Source organism: Mus pahari, chromosome 15 (assembly GCF_900095145.1).
Source record: "Mus pahari chromosome 15, PAHARI_EIJ_v1.1, whole genome shotgun sequence".
Lineage (NCBI taxonomy): Eukaryota > Metazoa > Chordata > Mammalia > Rodentia > Muridae > Mus > Mus pahari.
In genome coordinates this window covers 2,757,152-2,774,881 of record NC_034604.1, presented here as the reverse complement: position 1 = coordinate 2,774,881, position 17,730 = coordinate 2,757,152, and the positions used below count along the sequence as shown (strand labels likewise).

At 38.1% G+C, this 17,730-nt stretch overlaps 1 protein-coding gene across 2 annotated transcripts in view; it reads left to right on the top strand.

Annotated features, from left to right (window-relative positions):
- Kif5b (kinesin family member 5B) overlaps window positions 1–17,730 on the top strand; it is a 41,100-nt gene that overhangs the window by 14,630 nt on the left and 8,740 nt on the right. For both annotated transcript variants that reach the window (XR_003845277.1, XM_021214272.2), the window contains exons 4-23: window positions 393–497; window positions 955–1,003; window positions 1,652–1,707; window positions 1,790–1,877; window positions 2,032–2,156; window positions 3,401–3,505; window positions 3,778–3,923; window positions 4,607–4,755; window positions 6,427–6,620; window positions 7,136–7,204; window positions 10,451–10,657; window positions 11,017–11,160; window positions 12,676–12,864; window positions 13,282–13,399; window positions 13,979–14,040; window positions 14,137–14,246; window positions 14,803–14,904; window positions 16,131–16,191; window positions 16,288–16,359; window positions 16,532–16,636. Coding sequence is in view for 1 of the 2 variants with exons in the window: in XM_021214272.2 (XP_021069931.1) it covers window positions 393–497; window positions 955–1,003; window positions 1,652–1,707; window positions 1,790–1,877; window positions 2,032–2,156; window positions 3,401–3,505; window positions 3,778–3,923; window positions 4,607–4,755; window positions 6,427–6,620; window positions 7,136–7,204; window positions 10,451–10,657; window positions 11,017–11,160; window positions 12,676–12,864; window positions 13,282–13,399; window positions 13,979–14,040; window positions 14,137–14,246; window positions 14,803–14,904; window positions 16,131–16,191; window positions 16,288–16,359; window positions 16,532–16,636 (2,256 nt within the window). In the remaining variant the exon portion in view is untranslated. The remainder of the gene's footprint in view (window positions 1–392; window positions 498–954; window positions 1,004–1,651; window positions 1,708–1,789; window positions 1,878–2,031; window positions 2,157–3,400; window positions 3,506–3,777; window positions 3,924–4,606; window positions 4,756–6,426; window positions 6,621–7,135; window positions 7,205–10,450; window positions 10,658–11,016; window positions 11,161–12,675; window positions 12,865–13,281; window positions 13,400–13,978; window positions 14,041–14,136; window positions 14,247–14,802; window positions 14,905–16,130; window positions 16,192–16,287; window positions 16,360–16,531; window positions 16,637–17,730) is intronic.

Sequence of the window (17,730 nt, the reverse complement as noted above, 5' to 3'; positions counted from 1 at the left end):
GGCTGGCCTCGAACTCAGAAATCCGCCTGCCTCTGCCTCCCGAGTGCTGGGATTAAAGGCCTGCGCCACCAGGCCCGGCTGCTACACTTCTTATAAGATTGTCTACATCAACCAGGGCAACACAGAGAACCCTGTCACCAAAAAAAAAGGAAGGAAGGAAGGAAGGAAGGAAGAAAGAAAAGAGAAAGAAGGAAAACTTAGTTTGTATATGCTTATACAGTATAACATGTAATAATTGAAACTTTGAAATTATTTGTAGAGCTATTTCTAAAGAAAACAAACCCAGTCACAATGCTTATCCTATTAATTTTATATTAGTAAAGAGTCACACTTTTTTTTTTGTTTCAATTTTTCTCTTGAAATTTGTTAATAATTCTTTGATCTCTATGCAGGGTAAACTTCATGATCCAGAAGGCATGGGAATTATTCCAAGAATAGTGCAAGATATTTTTAATTATATTTACTCCATGGATGAAAATTTGGAATTTCATATTAAGGTAAATTCTTGTGAGAAAGGTTATATTTTATTTAACTTAGGATACTTATTTTCCAAAAATAGCTGCTTCCTGAAAGTCAAATTTAAAAAGTTGTTACAGGTATATAAGATTGAAGGATTGTTAAAGAGTTGGTGAACTGATTCTAGTTTATATGCCACTAGATGACTAACCAGGTAAGCTAAGTTTGTTCTTAGCTTCTTTCCCTGTAGAAAAACAGTTTAACTACAAAGCTTCAAGATTCCCACCATACTTACTACTGTTCTTGTCCATTGTGGGTGGTTGTAACAGAAATGGGCTTTTCGTTATTTAAGTAGCTTAGTGACTCACACTTTCCTCTTACAGTGTGAGTTGTGGCTAGCATCATGTCCTAGTCTAGATATCTGGCACTTAGACCACATTGTTTACTGAGAGAACAAGCTGTATAAATTTAACAGATTGACTTTTCTTTGTGCTTTAGGTTTCATATTTTGAAATATATTTGGATAAGATAAGGGACTTGTTAGATGGTAAGTTAAATTCTTGCTCTAATAATTTCAGTAGTACCTGTTGCTCTTCTAATATTAAATGTTCTTAGTAACATAGATGAAATTTCATAGTGATAACGTTATACATAGGATAACTTAATAGCAAATGTATACTTCTATTTTTATTTTTAAAGTCAAGCAACCTTTATTAAGAACTGAAGGATTAGCTCCTTGTTGCTGGGAGGGAATGTGAACCTGAGATGCCATTTGGGCACTTCTTAAGTGATAATGAGGGCTTTAAACTAAGAGTTGTAGAGCTTAAACCCAAAGTGTTAGTCCCAGTTGTTCAATGCATTGTCCTTCCCTTGAGCCTAATGTTATTTATAAAATGGGAATGGTAGAAGTTTGAAATTTCTGGGGTTTATTTGTTTGTTTGTTTTTACATTAGATTCTAGATTATTCTCCTAGTATGTTTACAACACTTTGCTTTTTTATAGTAATGCATATATATGTGTATGTATGTATGTATCTGTGTGTGTGTGTGTGTGTGTGTGTGTGTGTGTGTGTGTGTGTATTTTAAAAGTTCTATTGTTGGGCTGCTAAGGGAAACCTACCACTTACATAAGTTATTTTATAACTGATATTAGAATCTAGGTAATATTGCTAATGTAACTTTTTTTTTTTTTTCAGTTTCAAAGACTAACCTTTCAGTCCATGAAGACAAAAACCGTGTTCCCTATGTAAAGGTACTTAAAAGAATGATGACTATAGAAAACACTGTAAGAGAGTTTTTAAAGAGTATTAAGAGTACTTTAAATTACTCCACAGGGGTGCACAGAACGTTTCGTGTGTAGTCCAGATGAAGTTATGGATACCATAGATGAAGGGAAATCCAACAGACATGTAGCAGTTACAAGTAAGTGGAGTATTCATTAGTACTGACCATTCATGTCTGTCTTACATCTTAATGCAGTCTATTAATTTCAAGATATTTCTAGCATATAATAATGCTTTGGGGAAATTATCAGTGAAGGAACTGTATTTATACTTGCTTACTAATTTCATTGCAGATATGAATGAACATAGCTCTAGGAGTCACAGTATATTTCTTATTAATGTAAAACAAGAGAATACGCAAACGGAACAGAAACTCAGTGGAAAGCTTTATCTGGTTGATTTAGCTGGCAGTGAAAAGGTAAACCCTCTTTTGAAATTCTAGTAGATACTTAGGCATTTCTGTAAACTTTACCTTGAATTGAAACTTACATGCTACATATTGTTGCATCTTGAGAACTTATGGAATTGGATTTAGTAATCTGAGAATTAATACTGTTGATACCAATGCTATATGATAATTGAAGAATCAATCAAGATTGGGAATCAATAACCTGTTCCCAAGTGACTGTCATTTAGCTATATTTGAACCAGTCAGTAGGGTATTTGGAATAAGATGTTTGTTCTTATTGACAGCCTGTTAGCATATGCCATTATAATTCTATTTTCCATCTCTTTCGTATGTTACCTGTATTCATGGCAAGTTTCTCTGCAACATTCTGATTTGGTTGGTCCCTTGATATCATGGGGATTGTTTTTAAGACCCCTCACACCATAAATATACCAACAGGTCATTTATAAAATGATGTAGCGTTTGCATAGACCCTACATACATTCTTCTGTATGTAAATACTCTCTAGGTAACTACTGATACCTAGTGTAGTGAGACCTCATAAATGGATGTTAAACTATATTGTGTAGAGACTATGACCAGAGACAAACCATACATGTGTAGTACAAATGAAGTTTGTTTTGGAATGTTTCTCAACCTTGGCTAGTTGAATCCATGGGAATAGGAGAGTCAACTGTAGTTTATAAAAATTAGAATATTTAAATGTTTTAATATAGATTTCTGTGGCCATTATGCTATTTTGCTTCTGATGTAGAATGATGTACCTAGTCTTGTTTACCGAAAGTCTTATACACAGCTTATCTAGCAGTTAGTACCACTATTAATTCTAGAAGCCTTTTAGGCAGTGTACTTGGTTTCCAAGTCACAGGTTAGCTTATATAGTATTAGAACTGTCTTTTATTTTTAGCAAATTATGACATCTATTATAGTTTAGGTGATTTCCAGTTCCTTGTTTCATAATGTAGCAGAGAGATAACTCTGAAAACTACATATTTACATGTAATTTATTATTGACAAAAGCACACCAGAAATAAAATTTAATATTTCTTTAATCACATTATTGTCCAACTAGTTCTGACCAGGCTATTAGATAGACAGTGAGAATTTAAGGATTCCTAGTCCTTAGTATCTAAGGATTGTTAGCCCTTCCCCTTTGTAATTTTAAACTACTATTTATTTTTGGCTATTTGAGAAGTTGAGAGAAAATTATCTTAAACTTGTAAGTTTGTTTTATTATGTAATCTTACTTATAGGTCAGTAAAACTGGAGCTGAAGGTGCTGTGCTGGATGAAGCTAAGAACATCAACAAGTCACTTTCTGCACTTGGCAATGTCATTTCTGCTTTGGCAGAGGGCAGTGTGAGTATACAATCTGTTAGTTCCCTGTTTTATGGGTAGTAATTTATAGAGAATATATGTGTACACAAATGTAAAACTGAATGTTGCTGTCTTCTGAGTTTAGTGTTTGTATATGTATCCTAGCTCCCATCTTCAAATCAAGTAGATTAAATGAATGAAATAAGCCAGGCCCAGGAAAGCACATCTGATCACAGTTCTTGAAGCAGAAACAGGATGATGACCAAGAGTTATACAACAAATATTATTGTATTTTGTTTTGTTTTTGTTTGTAGACCTATGTTCCTTATCGAGATAGTAAAATGACCAGAATTCTTCAAGATTCATTAGGTGGCAACTGTAGGACCACTATTGTCATTTGCTGCTCTCCGTCATCGTACAATGAGTCTGAGACAAAGTCAACACTCCTCTTTGGTCAAAGGTTTGTTGTTGAAACACAAAGTGTAAAGACTGCATTAAAGTCACTAATGTCAGCTACTACTCAAACCCAGATGTGTTGTCAGGGAACTAGACCTGTATTTTTGAATCAGGACATAGGTCATATAAGTTAGAGATATATTTTAGACTTAAGGAGCTTTAACTTTTCATAGACATTAAAGTTAATTGAGAAATTTAATTGTTTAATATCGTTTTGATGAAAGTAAACATCTGAGTCAGATGATGAAGTAAAAGCTTTTCAGATAGATGAGCCTATGTGAAGCTCACTGATGCACTTGAAGTAGCATGCATGACAGAGCTACTTAGGAAAACATTAACAGCCTTACCTTAGACCTGCAGTGATAGGGAACGGATGCTACTGCTTCAGCCTTGCAAGTGAGTTGGGAAAATAAATACATTTTCTTGGTTGATTTCTTTTTTTTTTTTTTTTTTTTTTTAATGTTACCAAAGACTGAGTGCTGACAGAAATTTGTTTGGGTTGTGAATAGATATTTTTTAGTATTCTAAGAAAAACTAGATAGTCTTGGACAATTTGTTATTTAGCTATTTCATATATTAAATGCTGATGACAATTAAAAATACTTTCAGTCATGTCCTCCTCCCCCCCCCCCCGTAATGATTACTCTTTGTTAATGATGTCATCTTTTCTGTAATTGCATCACTTAGGGCCAAAACAATTAAGAACACAGTGTGTGTCAATGTTGAGTTAACTGCAGAGCAGTGGAAAAAGAAGTATGAAAAAGAAAAGGAAAAAAATAAGACTCTACGGAACACCATTCAGTGGCTGGAAAACGAGCTAAACCGATGGCGTAACGGTAATCACTTAAGCATTGTCATCTAAACTTTCTTATTTAGGGCTCTTACATACTTGAGATTTTTATATGCATGGTAAATGAAACTAAAGCCTGTTTTCAGTTTTTTAGCATGTAGAGGTCTTTAAATAAAGATCAAGATTTGTCATTAAGTTTTTACATTACTTCAAACAAGTAAGAGCTGTATAGTATAGTATAGTATAGTATGGTGCCTAGATTAGGAAGAAGTTGGTTACAGGTAAGTGTGGATCGACTTCAAAGAAGGGGTAAGATCAAGGGAAATTCCAGATGCCCAGATCTCAGGGACAGAGCTTTGTGGTATAAGCTGTAATCCTGGCACACAGAAAGCAGAGCCCCAATGATTGTGTAAATTTGACCCTGCCTGGCCTTGTATCAAATATAGATAAGTGTATGAGTGCCTACATACACATGCACACACATACATACATGTATAATGTATATATACTTATATACATTTATATATACTTATATGTAAAGTGTAGATGGGAGTAGGTGGTAGCATGTACCTTTAATCCTAGCACTTGGGAGGCAGAGCCTGCTCTACATGGCAAGAGTCTACCATTCTAAAAACCAAACAAAAAACTCAGTATCAGCAGAAAGAAAAGTTGGTAAGAGCTGCTGACATTGCATAAGGAGGAGGAACAAAGAAAGATGGTGAAGTGAGACTCATTACCCATCACCTTTTATGGAAACATTAATTTCAGTAATAGGCAAAAATAGAACTTGATGTGGTTTAGTAATAAAGTTTCAGTGTCCACACAGGACACTTTCAGATTACTTGTGTCTTCCTACTCCTTAATGAAGATACAGAGAAAGAAAGGAAATTAGTGTACCTTGGATCCCAAGACTAGGCAGATCCTCTCTTCTCTATACCTGTACTGTGCACATGCCTGCAGCCCCGGGAACTTGCAGCCTAAGGCCTTTATTTCATGTATGTGAGTACACTGTCGCTGTCTTCAGACACACCAGAAGAGGGAATCAGATCCCATTACAGATGGTTGTGAGCCACGATGTGGTTGCTGGGAATCGAACTCAGGACCTCTGGAAGAACAGTCAGTGCTCTTAACCACTGAGCCATCTCTCCAGCCCCACAGCCTCAGGCTTTAAGCCCACTAAATGGACCTTTGTCTCCATCATCAGCAATCCCAGGATTTGCACAGCACTCAGCCACAGGCCAACCTCGATGGTGCACCACTGCAGAAGTCCTGAGCTTCAAAACTATTCTGTCCAGCATCTCTACATGGGCTTACTGTTGTTAGGCTTTCCTGAACAAATATAATCTGCAAAGACTAGAATAAGGAGGCAGTTCATATCAAACACATGATGAGGATCATTCAGGGAAACATGGCACCCCAGAGATTGAGATGAAATGCTGATGGCTGGCCCTAAGGAAACTGAGATGAGTGAACACCTGAGAATTGAGAGTAGAAATCCTGCAGAGAAAAGCAGTCGAAGGAAATACAAACAATGACCAGAATGAGAAATTTATTGATACTGAAGTACTTTTTAAAGTTCAAACAAATCTGCAGAACATAGCAGTAGGAGCACCATTGGTCACACAGCAGAAGGAATGTGAGGGCAACTGCAGAGGGAAAGAACACCTGTTAGTGTTAGATATGCACATTCATAGTCACCATTTCATTGTCATTTTAGGTGAGACAGTGCCTATCGATGAGCAGTTTGACAAAGAGAAAGCTAATTTGGAAGCCTTCACAGCAGATAAAGATATTGCTATTACCAGTGATAAACCAGCTGCTGCAGTTGGAATGGCTGGTAGTTTTACTGATGCTGAAAGAAGAAAGTGTGAAGAAGAAATTGCTAAATTGTATAAACAACTTGATGACAAGGTAGATTTCACATTACTTGTTTTAGATTTGTCTGTTTTAGAATACTATCAATATCAGTAATTTTAAATTTCAGTATTAAGGTTCCTTGTGATCTACATTTTCCTTTATTTCTGTTAGTTCTTAGAAAGCCAAGATATTACTGGATTTGGTAGAACATGCTGAAATTCTAGTACTTAGAAGGTAGAGCCTGGGGTACAGGAGTGTAAGGCAAGCATTGAGTATATAGTGATTATGAAGACAGCTTGGGTGATTATAGAGGGTTGGAGAATCATGTTAACAGTAACTTTAAGTGCTGACATCAAGGGTGTGTAGATATAGCTAAGTGGTAGAATGCTTGTGTTGCATGGGGCTTCAGATTCCATTACCAGCAAAGAAAATATAATTTTAGTTCTGTGTGGAGGCAGTGTATGTAACCTCTGTTGACTATTTTGGAGGAATAGTAATTCAGAATTAGTCCTGGGAAGGAAGCAAGGTAATAGTCTGCTTTGTTAATTTGATATTTTAATATTTCTTAGGATGAAGAGATTAACCAACAAAGCCAACTGGTGGAGAAATTGAAGACACAAATGCTGGATCAGGAAGAGGTGAGTTAAATGCTCCCAGAAAATCTTCAGTGTTTATCATCTAAAGCTAAAGGAATCTATGGAGTTCAGATTATATAAACACTATACCTTTAAAGTTGTAGAGTGTGTGCATGCTTAATTATCAGTGTGCTTTGAGATAAATCCTTGCATGTATTAAAACAGTCTGATTTCCTCCTTTAGATGCTTTTTGTTATTTGGTTTTTATGTTTTGAGTTTCCTGTCGTTTATATGGAAGAAAGAGGGCAGTTTCTACAAAACATTTATTTTTGCCAGGTGGAGTGTCATGTAACCCGTATAAATCTGCAATCTCAGAATTAGGGATGCTGAGGCAGGGGAATTTCAAGTTTGAGGACAGCAAGGACTATATAATAAGATCCTTTCTCAGAAACAACAGGGAAATTCTGGACCATATGACTGCGGAGTTTTCAACTCCCTTTTACTTTATTTATTACAGTATATATCTTCTACTCTCCTCACTCCTAAATTTTTCTTACAGATTTCAGGGAGACAGTAGCCTGGAATAATTGTTAAGACACTCTCCCTTAGAGAAAAAGATATTTACATATGGATGATAGAAGATAGAGTTAAGAAAGTTGTATATGTAATAGTTTTTATATTCACTTACTTGTGGTTATGTATCTAAAGCAGGCCTTTCCCCACTAATAACTTAGATATATAAATAAATAAGTGTCTTTGTTAAGCTTTCTGTTGCTATGCTGAAATACCATGACCAAAAGCAACTTTGGGAGGAGACAGTTCATTTTTCCTTCTATCACTTAGGGAAGCCAGGGCAAGAACCTGAAGACAGGAACCAGAGCAAAAGCCATGCAGAAGTGTTCTTTACTGACTTCTCATGGTTTGCTCAGCCTGCTTTCTTATAGTGCTCAGGACCACTACCCTCATTAATCGTGAGTCAAGAAAATGCATCACAGGCCAGTCTGGTGTGGACATTTTCTCAGTTGATATTCTCTCTTCCAAAATGAACCTAACTTACATCAGATTGATGTAAAACAAGGCAGCATGCTAGATGGTGATGGGTCATGCTTTAATACTAGCATTTGGGAGCCAGAGACAGGCTGATTTCAGGGTTCCAGGACAACCAGGGCTACACAGAAAAACCCTGTCTTGACCCTCACCCCGAAAGAAAAAAATTCCATTTGGGTCTACCCAGCCATTTGGGTTTTAGTTAATTACAGATGCAGTCAAATTGACAACCAAGTATAATCATCACAGTTGTTAGTAATGGTACAATTTTCAATGTGACTTTTTCTGGGAATGTGAATGTCACATGAATAAACATACTTCTACTCCTCCATGCTGTCTTCCTACTCTCAGTCTGTGCCACCTTTCTTTTCATTTCTCTTATGCTCATCTTTTCCTATGATTTAGTTTGAATCTGTATTTTATTTCACCCAGGATAGTGGAGATAATTGAAAAATAGTCCCTATTTAGTGCTCTTTGAGAGCCTGAAGAAATAGAAAAAGCTGTAAGCAGAATGAAATATCCATTATCAGAAAAATCAGTCTTAATTAGTTTCTCCTTTTGGATTGTTGAGAGGTCTTGCTTTTTAGTTGGCCTAGAACTTGACATTGAGCCCAAGGTACCCAACACAGACAGCCTCCTGGTGTGTACTACTGTGCCCGGTGTCTTTTATTATTTACTTCAACTATAACATTGTTCTTTGAGGCAGTATTTGGGAATCTGACAACTGCCCCACCCCCACCCCCAATCGATCGTCTACCTTGACCAAGTAAACTTAATTCCAGAGAAACAGGTATGGTTCAACATACAAAAAGCAGTAAATCTCAAAAAAAAAAAAAAAAAGGAAAAAAAAGAAAGAAAAAGCAGTAAATGTAATCTACCATGTAAACAAACTGAAAGAAACAAAAACACATGATTATCTCCCTAGGTACAGGGAAAAAAAATTTTCAATGGAACAGGACTTCAAGATAAACTTCATGGAGAGATTAAGAATACAAGGAATATACCTAAAGATAATAAAGGCAATTAACAGCAAGCCTATAGCCAATAACAAGTCAAGTGGAAAGAATCTTAAAGCAATTCTATTAGTCAGCAATAAGACAAGGATTGACCATGCTTTAATAATCTATTCAACATAATACTTGGAAGTTTTAGCTAGAGCAAAAAGACAATGGAAGGAGATCAAGGGGATACAAAGTGGAAAAGAAGTCAGAGTATCATTATTTCCAGATGATATGATAGTATACAGAAATGGCCCTATAGATTACATCTAAGACCTATTTCAGTGGATACTTTAAGCAAAGTAGGTGGATAAAATTTATTTACTAAAAAGGAATCACCCCATGCTCAGTTCAGTGGTTGGCTGTGAGCATCCATCTGCCTCTGGATTCCTGACAGCTCGTGCACTGTAGGGCACTTAGCATTCATGATTCCTGTTTGTTAATGTTAGCAATAGCATTACTAGCTATCGCTAACATTCCCATATATTTCCAACTGTCTGCTGAAAAGTAACTGCCCTGGATGGCCTTTGTCTTTTCTCCAGTTCATATTTAATAGGCCGACATAGTTCTCTGGGGCAGTTCTCCCAGACCAATCTTGGTTTCCTAAAACAAATCTAAGTTCTTTAAACATTATTTACTCTGATTTCATGTATATATGTTGGTACCTGCGTGTATGCATATGTACCATGTGTGCATGACACCCTCAGAATCTGGGGACAGTTTTGTTCTGGGTGCTTGGATCAGAGTCCAGGTGCTCTGAAGAGCAGCAAATGCTGTCAGGTGGAGACCTGGATGCAGACCTGAAGATCTGGATAGGTTTAAAGAACTATTCTAATTGGATTTTGGATTTTGTACATAGTACTTACAAGTCTAGAATGCCTTTGTTTTTTGTTTGTTTGTTTGTTTGTTTGTTTTTTGTAATTTACATGACTAAAATTGTACTACTTAGCTAAATTGTCTGTCCATGAATATCATGCAGAAAGATCTCCCTTTTTTATGGTACCAAGCACTCCGCTATCTCGTTTTTGCTACTAAATTATGCCTTGTGTTGCCCTTACTTTCCTGGGCTTCACACTTAGAGTTGTTTATTTCTGTGTCCCACACAGTGTAGTCCAGTGCCTGCTTGTTCAATCCATCTGTTACAGAGTAAAGAATCGGCACCTTTGTTAGTGCGGCTTTTCATTTCTGTTGCTTGCCTAAATCATGAAGCAAATGAATGTTTCCTTGCAGGTTTGTTAAAATTCTATTTTACTCTTTCATCTAGCTTCTGGCATCAACCAGAAGGGATCAAGATAATATGCAAGCTGAACTGAATCGCCTCCAAGCAGAAAATGATGCTTCTAAAGAAGAAGTCAAAGAAGTTTTACAGGCCTTAGAGGAACTGGCTGTTAATTATGATCAGAAGTCTCAGGAAGTTGAAGACAAAACAAAGGAATATGAATTACTTAGTGATGAATTGAATCAAAAATCTGTAAGATAAATTTTGTTTTCTTAATACTTAAGTATAAATAACGCTAAATGAAGTTAGTTAAGTAAGCCTCAATGTGGGTAACATAGGTTCTTAAGACACCCAGGTCTCACTTTCTCTTGTCTTATATACAAAGCCTAGGAGGTAGAGCAACGGTGTTATAAATTTGGTTTCTAAAAGTATATTGATTTGTAATCATTTAAATGATTTGCCTGTTTCTAATGTTAGGGAAAATAATAGTTTGAACGAGAAGCTACCTCATAATTCATTATGGATCAAGAATCTCAAAACAAAAAATAAATGGCTTTGTAAGGACTGTAATGACTAAGTAGAATCTATCTGTTCTGTTTTCATTCTGTCAGGCAACTTTAGCAAGTATTGATGCTGAGCTTCAGAAGCTGAAGGAAATGACCAACCACCAGAAGAAACGAGCAGCTGAAATGATGGCATCATTATTAAAAGACCTTGCAGAAATAGGAATTGCTGTGGGAAATAACGATGTGAAGGTAATACTGTTGCTAAGCATTATGTGTCATTCTTTTGTATATAGCTCATACTCTGGCATCAATATACTCTTAGAAACCAACAGGCTGCTGTGATGCCCCATATGGGTTCTGGGAACCTTCTGGAAGAGCAGTAAGCACTCTTAACACCTAGCCATCTCTCCATCCCCTTAGTTTTGATTTAAGTACATGAGAAAAGAGGGAGAAAACCAGGGGCATAGAAATAGAATATTCTTAGAATGTTCACTAAGTACCTCATTGGGCCATGTTGAAAATTTTCACTTAAAAATCCCCTTACTGGGCTGCTGAGGTGGCTTAGTGTGGGCAAAGGTGCTTTACTCCATAATCCTGATGACCTGAATTTGATTCCTGGAACCCATGCTAGAGGGAGAAAACTGACTACATGCATGTTGATACTGATGGTAAATAATCTTAAAAATACCTTACTTTATTTCTGTGTATTTAAATAGAACAGTGGTGATTCTGCTCAGGTGACAGCCTCTTAAGAAAATTGGCCTATTGTTAAGGCATGTGTGTTCATGGATGTGTGTGGAGGCTAGAGATCAACCTCAGTGTCTTCCTTATTCACTCCCCCTTTCATCATTGAGACACATTCATGGAGTCTGTAGCTTAGCTAGCTAGCATCTTTGCCACAGAGATCCCTGGCTCTCCTTCCTGGGTGCTGGGGCTAAAAGTGACCCCCATGCCTGCTGAGCTTTTATTTGGGTTCTGTGGCCCCAAACCTCAGTCATCACACTTGGCACCAAGCACTTCACCCCCTGGAGCTGTCTACCTGGTCCTACACATTACACTTTGGAACAACAGCCTTCTGAGCTAAAAGCCCAATGATTTGCTTAGACCAGCTGGCCAACAAGCCCCAGAGAGGCTTGTGTCCCTGCCTTGCCCAGTCCTGAGATTACAAGTGCATACGATCTTGCTTAGCTTTACATGACTGTCAGGCAGCTCATCCTTACATGGTCATGTCAGACACTTTACTGCCCATCTCCCTAGCCTACCTGTGCTTACACTACAGTCACTTTAAACATGGAAAGGTAAACCAAGTTAAAGCCACACAGAGTTACACAGTAAGGCCCTGCTTATAAACAAGCAAACAAAAACAAGTGACATGACTATGGGAGAGGGGACTTCCACCAAATCTAAGGAACTGATTATGAATCTGGAATTCACATAGTAGAAGGAAAGAACTGCAAGTTCTCCCTGTGATCTCCACCTGCACACCGTGGCTCACATGCTTGCTCACACAGATACTGTGACTTCTATGACTTGTGTTAGGTTTCCTAGTCTATCTTGGGAAAATAGACTTGAACATGTTTGGCTCTAACGTTTTTATTCTTTTGTGTGTATGATGGTAGGAAGGTTGTGGGGAGGAGACCTTGTAGACCAGGCTGTCCTTGAATTTACAGAGATTCTGATTGCCTCTGCTTCCTAAGTACTAGGATTAAAGGTGTATGCTACCATGTAGCCCTGGCTTTAACTTATTTCATGTTTTTCTCTCAGCAACCAGAAGGAACTGGTATGATAGATGAAGAGTTTACTGTTGCAAGGCTCTACATTAGCAAAATGAAATCAGAAGTAAAGACCATGGTGAAACGCTGCAAACAGCTAGAAAGCACACAGACTGAGAGCAACAAAAAAATGGAAGAAAATGAGAAGGAGTTAGCAGCATGCCAGCTTCGGATCTCCCAAGTATGTGTTTCAGATGGCTTTTCATTTTTGCTGAAATGTCATGTATAGATTTTATTTATTATAAAGGTTTTCAGAATCATACGAGTCTGTATTTTCAGTAATAGAAGGCCTATGTGTTTCTTAGCATAGCTGCAGTATAACAACTTGAATGATGTAACATGTACATACTGAGTGTGGAAATTAGCTAGAACAAGTGACTGACTAATAAAGTGGATGTGCAGAACTGCGGGGACTAGTAAATGTTGAGTCGTTGGCTGCTGAGTAATGCGGAGCCCTACACGCAGGGCTGGTAATAGCCGGGTCTCAGGTTACAGATGCTGTAGGCTGTACAGATAATGGTCTACTCTTCCATGTTTTAACTGCATAACATGTGTGAGATATTTCCCCACCTCATACTAGTATATTTTCCCCCAAAAGCATGAAGCCAAAATCAAGTCACTCACTGAGTACCTTCAAAATGTAGAACAAAAGAAGAGACAACTGGAGGAATCTGTTGATTCCCTCGGTGAGGAACTAGTCCAACTCCGAGCACAAGGTATTGACTTCTGATTGCTATGTCTGTATTCTTCCTTACTTTTAATATAATTGTTGTACACATACTGGAACTGAAAAAAAATAGTAAGAATATAGAAAATTTGAAATAGCAAATTATCCACCTCAGTGTGGGTTTGAAATATTTTTTTAAAATTAAGGAATGATAGAGGATACATGGAGTAATAAGCCCCTAGCTTCCAGACTCAAGCATATAGGACAACACTTCCTATGAACATTTGTGGTCCAAACATACAAAAAAGAAAATTTTTAATGAATATAAATGGCAGTTCAAGGTGTGTCTGTGTGTGTGTGTGTGTGTGTGTGTGTGTGTGTGTGTGTGTGTGTGTGTGTGTGTAAATTCTAACTACACTTAGAAACTCTTTTTATTTCCCTTTTGTGGTATTAATATATCAGCGGTACCAAAGTATCCTAGTGTTACTGAGCTGAAGGGTTGCCAAATTCTTTAAAAACCTGCTTGCCCTATGGTTTATCTCAGGAATCTTTAGAGTCACTTTGACCCTCTTTTTTTGTTTTGCTTTTTGTTTGTTTTTTTTAATCTCTTACTCTCATGTACAAACAGAGAAAGTCCATGAAATGGAAAAAGAGCACTTGAACAAAGTTCAGACTGCAAATGAAGTCAAGGCAAGTTTGCTGTCTGGTGCACCCTGATGTTTTTAATCCATTATTATTAGTAATCTTAATCTAATTTTGATCTTTTCCCTTCCAAACAAATTTCAGCAAGCTGTTGAACAGCAGATCCAGAGTCACAGAGAAACCCACCAAAAACAAATCAGTAGTTTGCGAGATGAAGTTGAGGCAAAGGAAAAGCTAATCACTGAGCTCCAAGAGTAAGTGCTGTGCTTTCTGTGCCTTGGTAGGGACTCAATTCAGAGACAGGAGGTCCTAGTGGGCAGGCATCCTCATAGACACCTCCTGTGTTCGGTGAAATGAGATTTTTTTTTTTTTTATTCTTTCCCATGTTTTCTGTCTTCATGTATAGAGTATAAATTGGAGAAATCTGTGATAATTTGAGTTAAAAAAAATGATAGCTAATTTGGGGAGCTGGAGATAAAGGTACGGGGCGGGGGGTGTGGAATGATGAGTGACTTCAGTGACCATATGCGAAATCCTGATGACTAAGGGCAGCTATGCCCTTCCTTTCCTCCCCTTAGGAGGTCAGAGTAGGGAGATCCTGACCAGTTGGCAGAAGAGGCTGAGCTTGGAAAGCTCAAGCCCAATATAGCACACACACTTGGAATTCTAGGCCGAGGCAGGAAGAGGTCAGGTTCCTAGTCAGGAATACATAGTAACATCTATTCTAAAAGGCAGGACACCTTAAAAGGTTAAATTTGATGACATTCAGACAACTTTTGAGGCTGAGCTTGTATTCTGTTCTTTTGTCAGCCAAAACCAGAAGATGGTATTGGAGCAGGAGCGGCTAAGAGTGGAGCATGAGAGGCTGAAGGCTACAGACCAAGAGAAGAGCAGGAAGCTGCATGAGCTCACGTGAGTGCCACTCGGGTTAACGTTTACAAATGCAAGGCTGTAGGTACTGCTCACGAGCCTGGCTATCTTCTTTCCGCCTTGCTTTGATTTGTGACATGTGCTTGGTTTTGAGTGAAAGCAAGTCCTTTTTCTAAGACCGCCTGCTGTTTAATTGGTGTCTAATATTTCAGTCTATCATAAAGACATCTTAAAATCTGATGATAATCTAGAAAATTGTAGGATATGCTTCTAATACTATATTTTGTCAAATTTAGTTTTTCATAAAACTATATGTTTTGGTCTTTTTCAAATAAAGTTGTGGTGTTTGGTTTTTGCTTTTGTTTCTCCTCCCTCCACCCCCCATTAATGTATATGAATGGCCTGCCCAGATTTATTCATGTTTACAGTGTGCATGCCTGGTACCCACAGAGGTCAGAAAGAGCTGATAGGTCCCCTGGAATTAGAGCCACAAACTGTATTGAGTCAACCTGTGGGTGCTGGGGATCAAACTGAAGTCCTCTCCAAGAGTCACAGTTGTTCTCAACTGCCAGAATAGCTACCCCTACCCTTCATTTCTTCAGCAGAGATTTTTTTCCCCCTTGCTTTTTCTCTTTCACTGTGAGTTATTGGCTTTCTAAAGTCTGAGTAGGTAGACAACTCATGATGATTCTTCCACATTAGGGCCTTGAATTTTAGGAAATAATTTGTAAGTAAACTGCAGCAGTTAGGATGCTTACACAGAAGACCAGTCAGAGTGCATCGCATCAAGGTTCTGCTGAGGGCCGGGAATGAGCCAGGTATGAGCAAGGCTCTTGAGTTTAAGTCCCAGCTCTGCAGAGAGGGACGGGGTGCTGGTGGGGAGTATAGAATCCTGCTGAATTTCAGCTAGAGTTTTATATAATGGAAAGTACTTTAGTTTCAGGCAAATTTTATTATTAACAACTCCTACTTAGTATCTTTTTGGATAAATAGCAGTTTACTCTGTGTATCATACTTATATGAACCCTGGCATATACTGTTTGATCCCTTGCATTGCTGTATGAGCTCTGTTTCTCCGTAATAAACTAGATAATGAAAACGAGAAATACACATATACAGTTTTTTTTTTTTAAAGGTACTGCATGGGCAAAGTGTTGTTTATATATAAGCAATTTCTATTTGAATTTAATAAAGTTTGATTTAATTTTTGCTAAAGTTGGGATTTATGGAACAAAAGTTGAAAGGGTGTAACTGTTGCTTCAATTTAGGGTTATGCAAGACAGACGAGAACAAGCAAGACAAGACTTGAAGGGTTTGGAGGAGACTGTGGTAAGAAAATGTGGAGACAGGACTGGGGAGCGTGTTTTGGTTTTCCTGCCTTAAGTATTGTGCTTGTAAGACCGATCTCTTTATTCTTAATTCAAGGCAAAAGAACTTCAGACTCTACACAACCTGCGTAAGCTCTTTGTTCAGGACTTGGCTACCAGGGTGAAAAAGGTGATCTCATAGTGCCAAGGGCTGCTTGTACAAATGGTGCTTGCTGTGTATGGTGCTTTAAGAGTACATATATGGTCATGCCCATGTGAGTCTGTGATGCCTGTGTTTGTGTGGAGGAAACATGGGTTCTCTGGTCCTTACTCTTCTCACTGCTTTGTTCCTGTTCTCTCAGAGCGCCGAGGTGGACTCTGACGACACTGGCGGCAGTGCTGCACAGAAGCAGAAAATCTCCTTCCTTGAAAACAATCTGGAACAGCTCACCAAAGTGCACAAGCAGGTGATGGGGTGTCGTGTGGGGAGGGAAAAGGAAGCACTCCAGACTCCCAGAGCCCCAGACTATTAGCAAAGTATTACACTCCCTTGTTTCAGTAAGCACTTATGGAGACGAGGGACTTTAGGAACGGTAACAGGTTTATTTTCAATTTTGTGAGCTTGGGTCTCATGTACGTAAGCAATCCTGACTCTCCTTCCCAAGTGCTGTGCTTACAAGTGGGAACTACTGTGCCCAGGTCAGGAGTTAATGTTTTTATCAACATGTTGTTTTTAAACAAATCCTGTGAAAAGCATGAAATAATATTTCCTCTAAAGGAGTTCAAGGTTGAAGTTTCTTAATTTATTGGATGGTTTTCCTTTTGTAGTTAATGCAGTCTTTTTCTTTGTTGATCTTTTTTCCCCCATAATCTGAAATGTATAGTGTAATATAGTGAGCACTTCATATTTTGTACAAGAACATGTATGTTTTGCTGTTTTTTTTTAAAAATGTAACTTTATTATGCAGACTCTGCTTTCACCAGTGTAAAGTTAAGGTCTCTGCAGCTTTTATTAGTATGTATACGTGGGCTTTTCATATGCCTGAAGAGCACTCTGGAGACTTAGCTCAGTAGAGTGCTCACTTTGGATGCACGAAACCCTGGGTTCAGTACCTAGTACCTCCATAAAAACTGGACATGATAGTGGCTACCTGTAATCCCAAATGGGACATAAAGACAGATCAGAGGGTCAGGTTATCCTTCAGTCCTTGTGCTGGGAGGCTGTGTAGGATACATGAAACCCTGTCTCAAAAATATACCCAAAGGGACAATTGCTTTACCAGCTGTGTTGTATTACTGAAAGCAAATATTGTCTACTAGCACTGTGCTCTACTTCATTGTCCACCTACGTACAGTCAACTAGATAAAAAATAGTGAAATGAACGGGGCTGTTGATAAGAGTGCTTCCCCAGCATTCAGGACAACATACTGGCTCCTCAGCGTCACAGAGACCTAGTGGGTGACAGTGCCTCTACAAGGAATAGAGGCAGGATTAGGACTTTAAGGTCATGTGCTAAAGAGTGAGTTTGAGCCGGGCCTGGTGGCGCAGGCCTTTAATCCC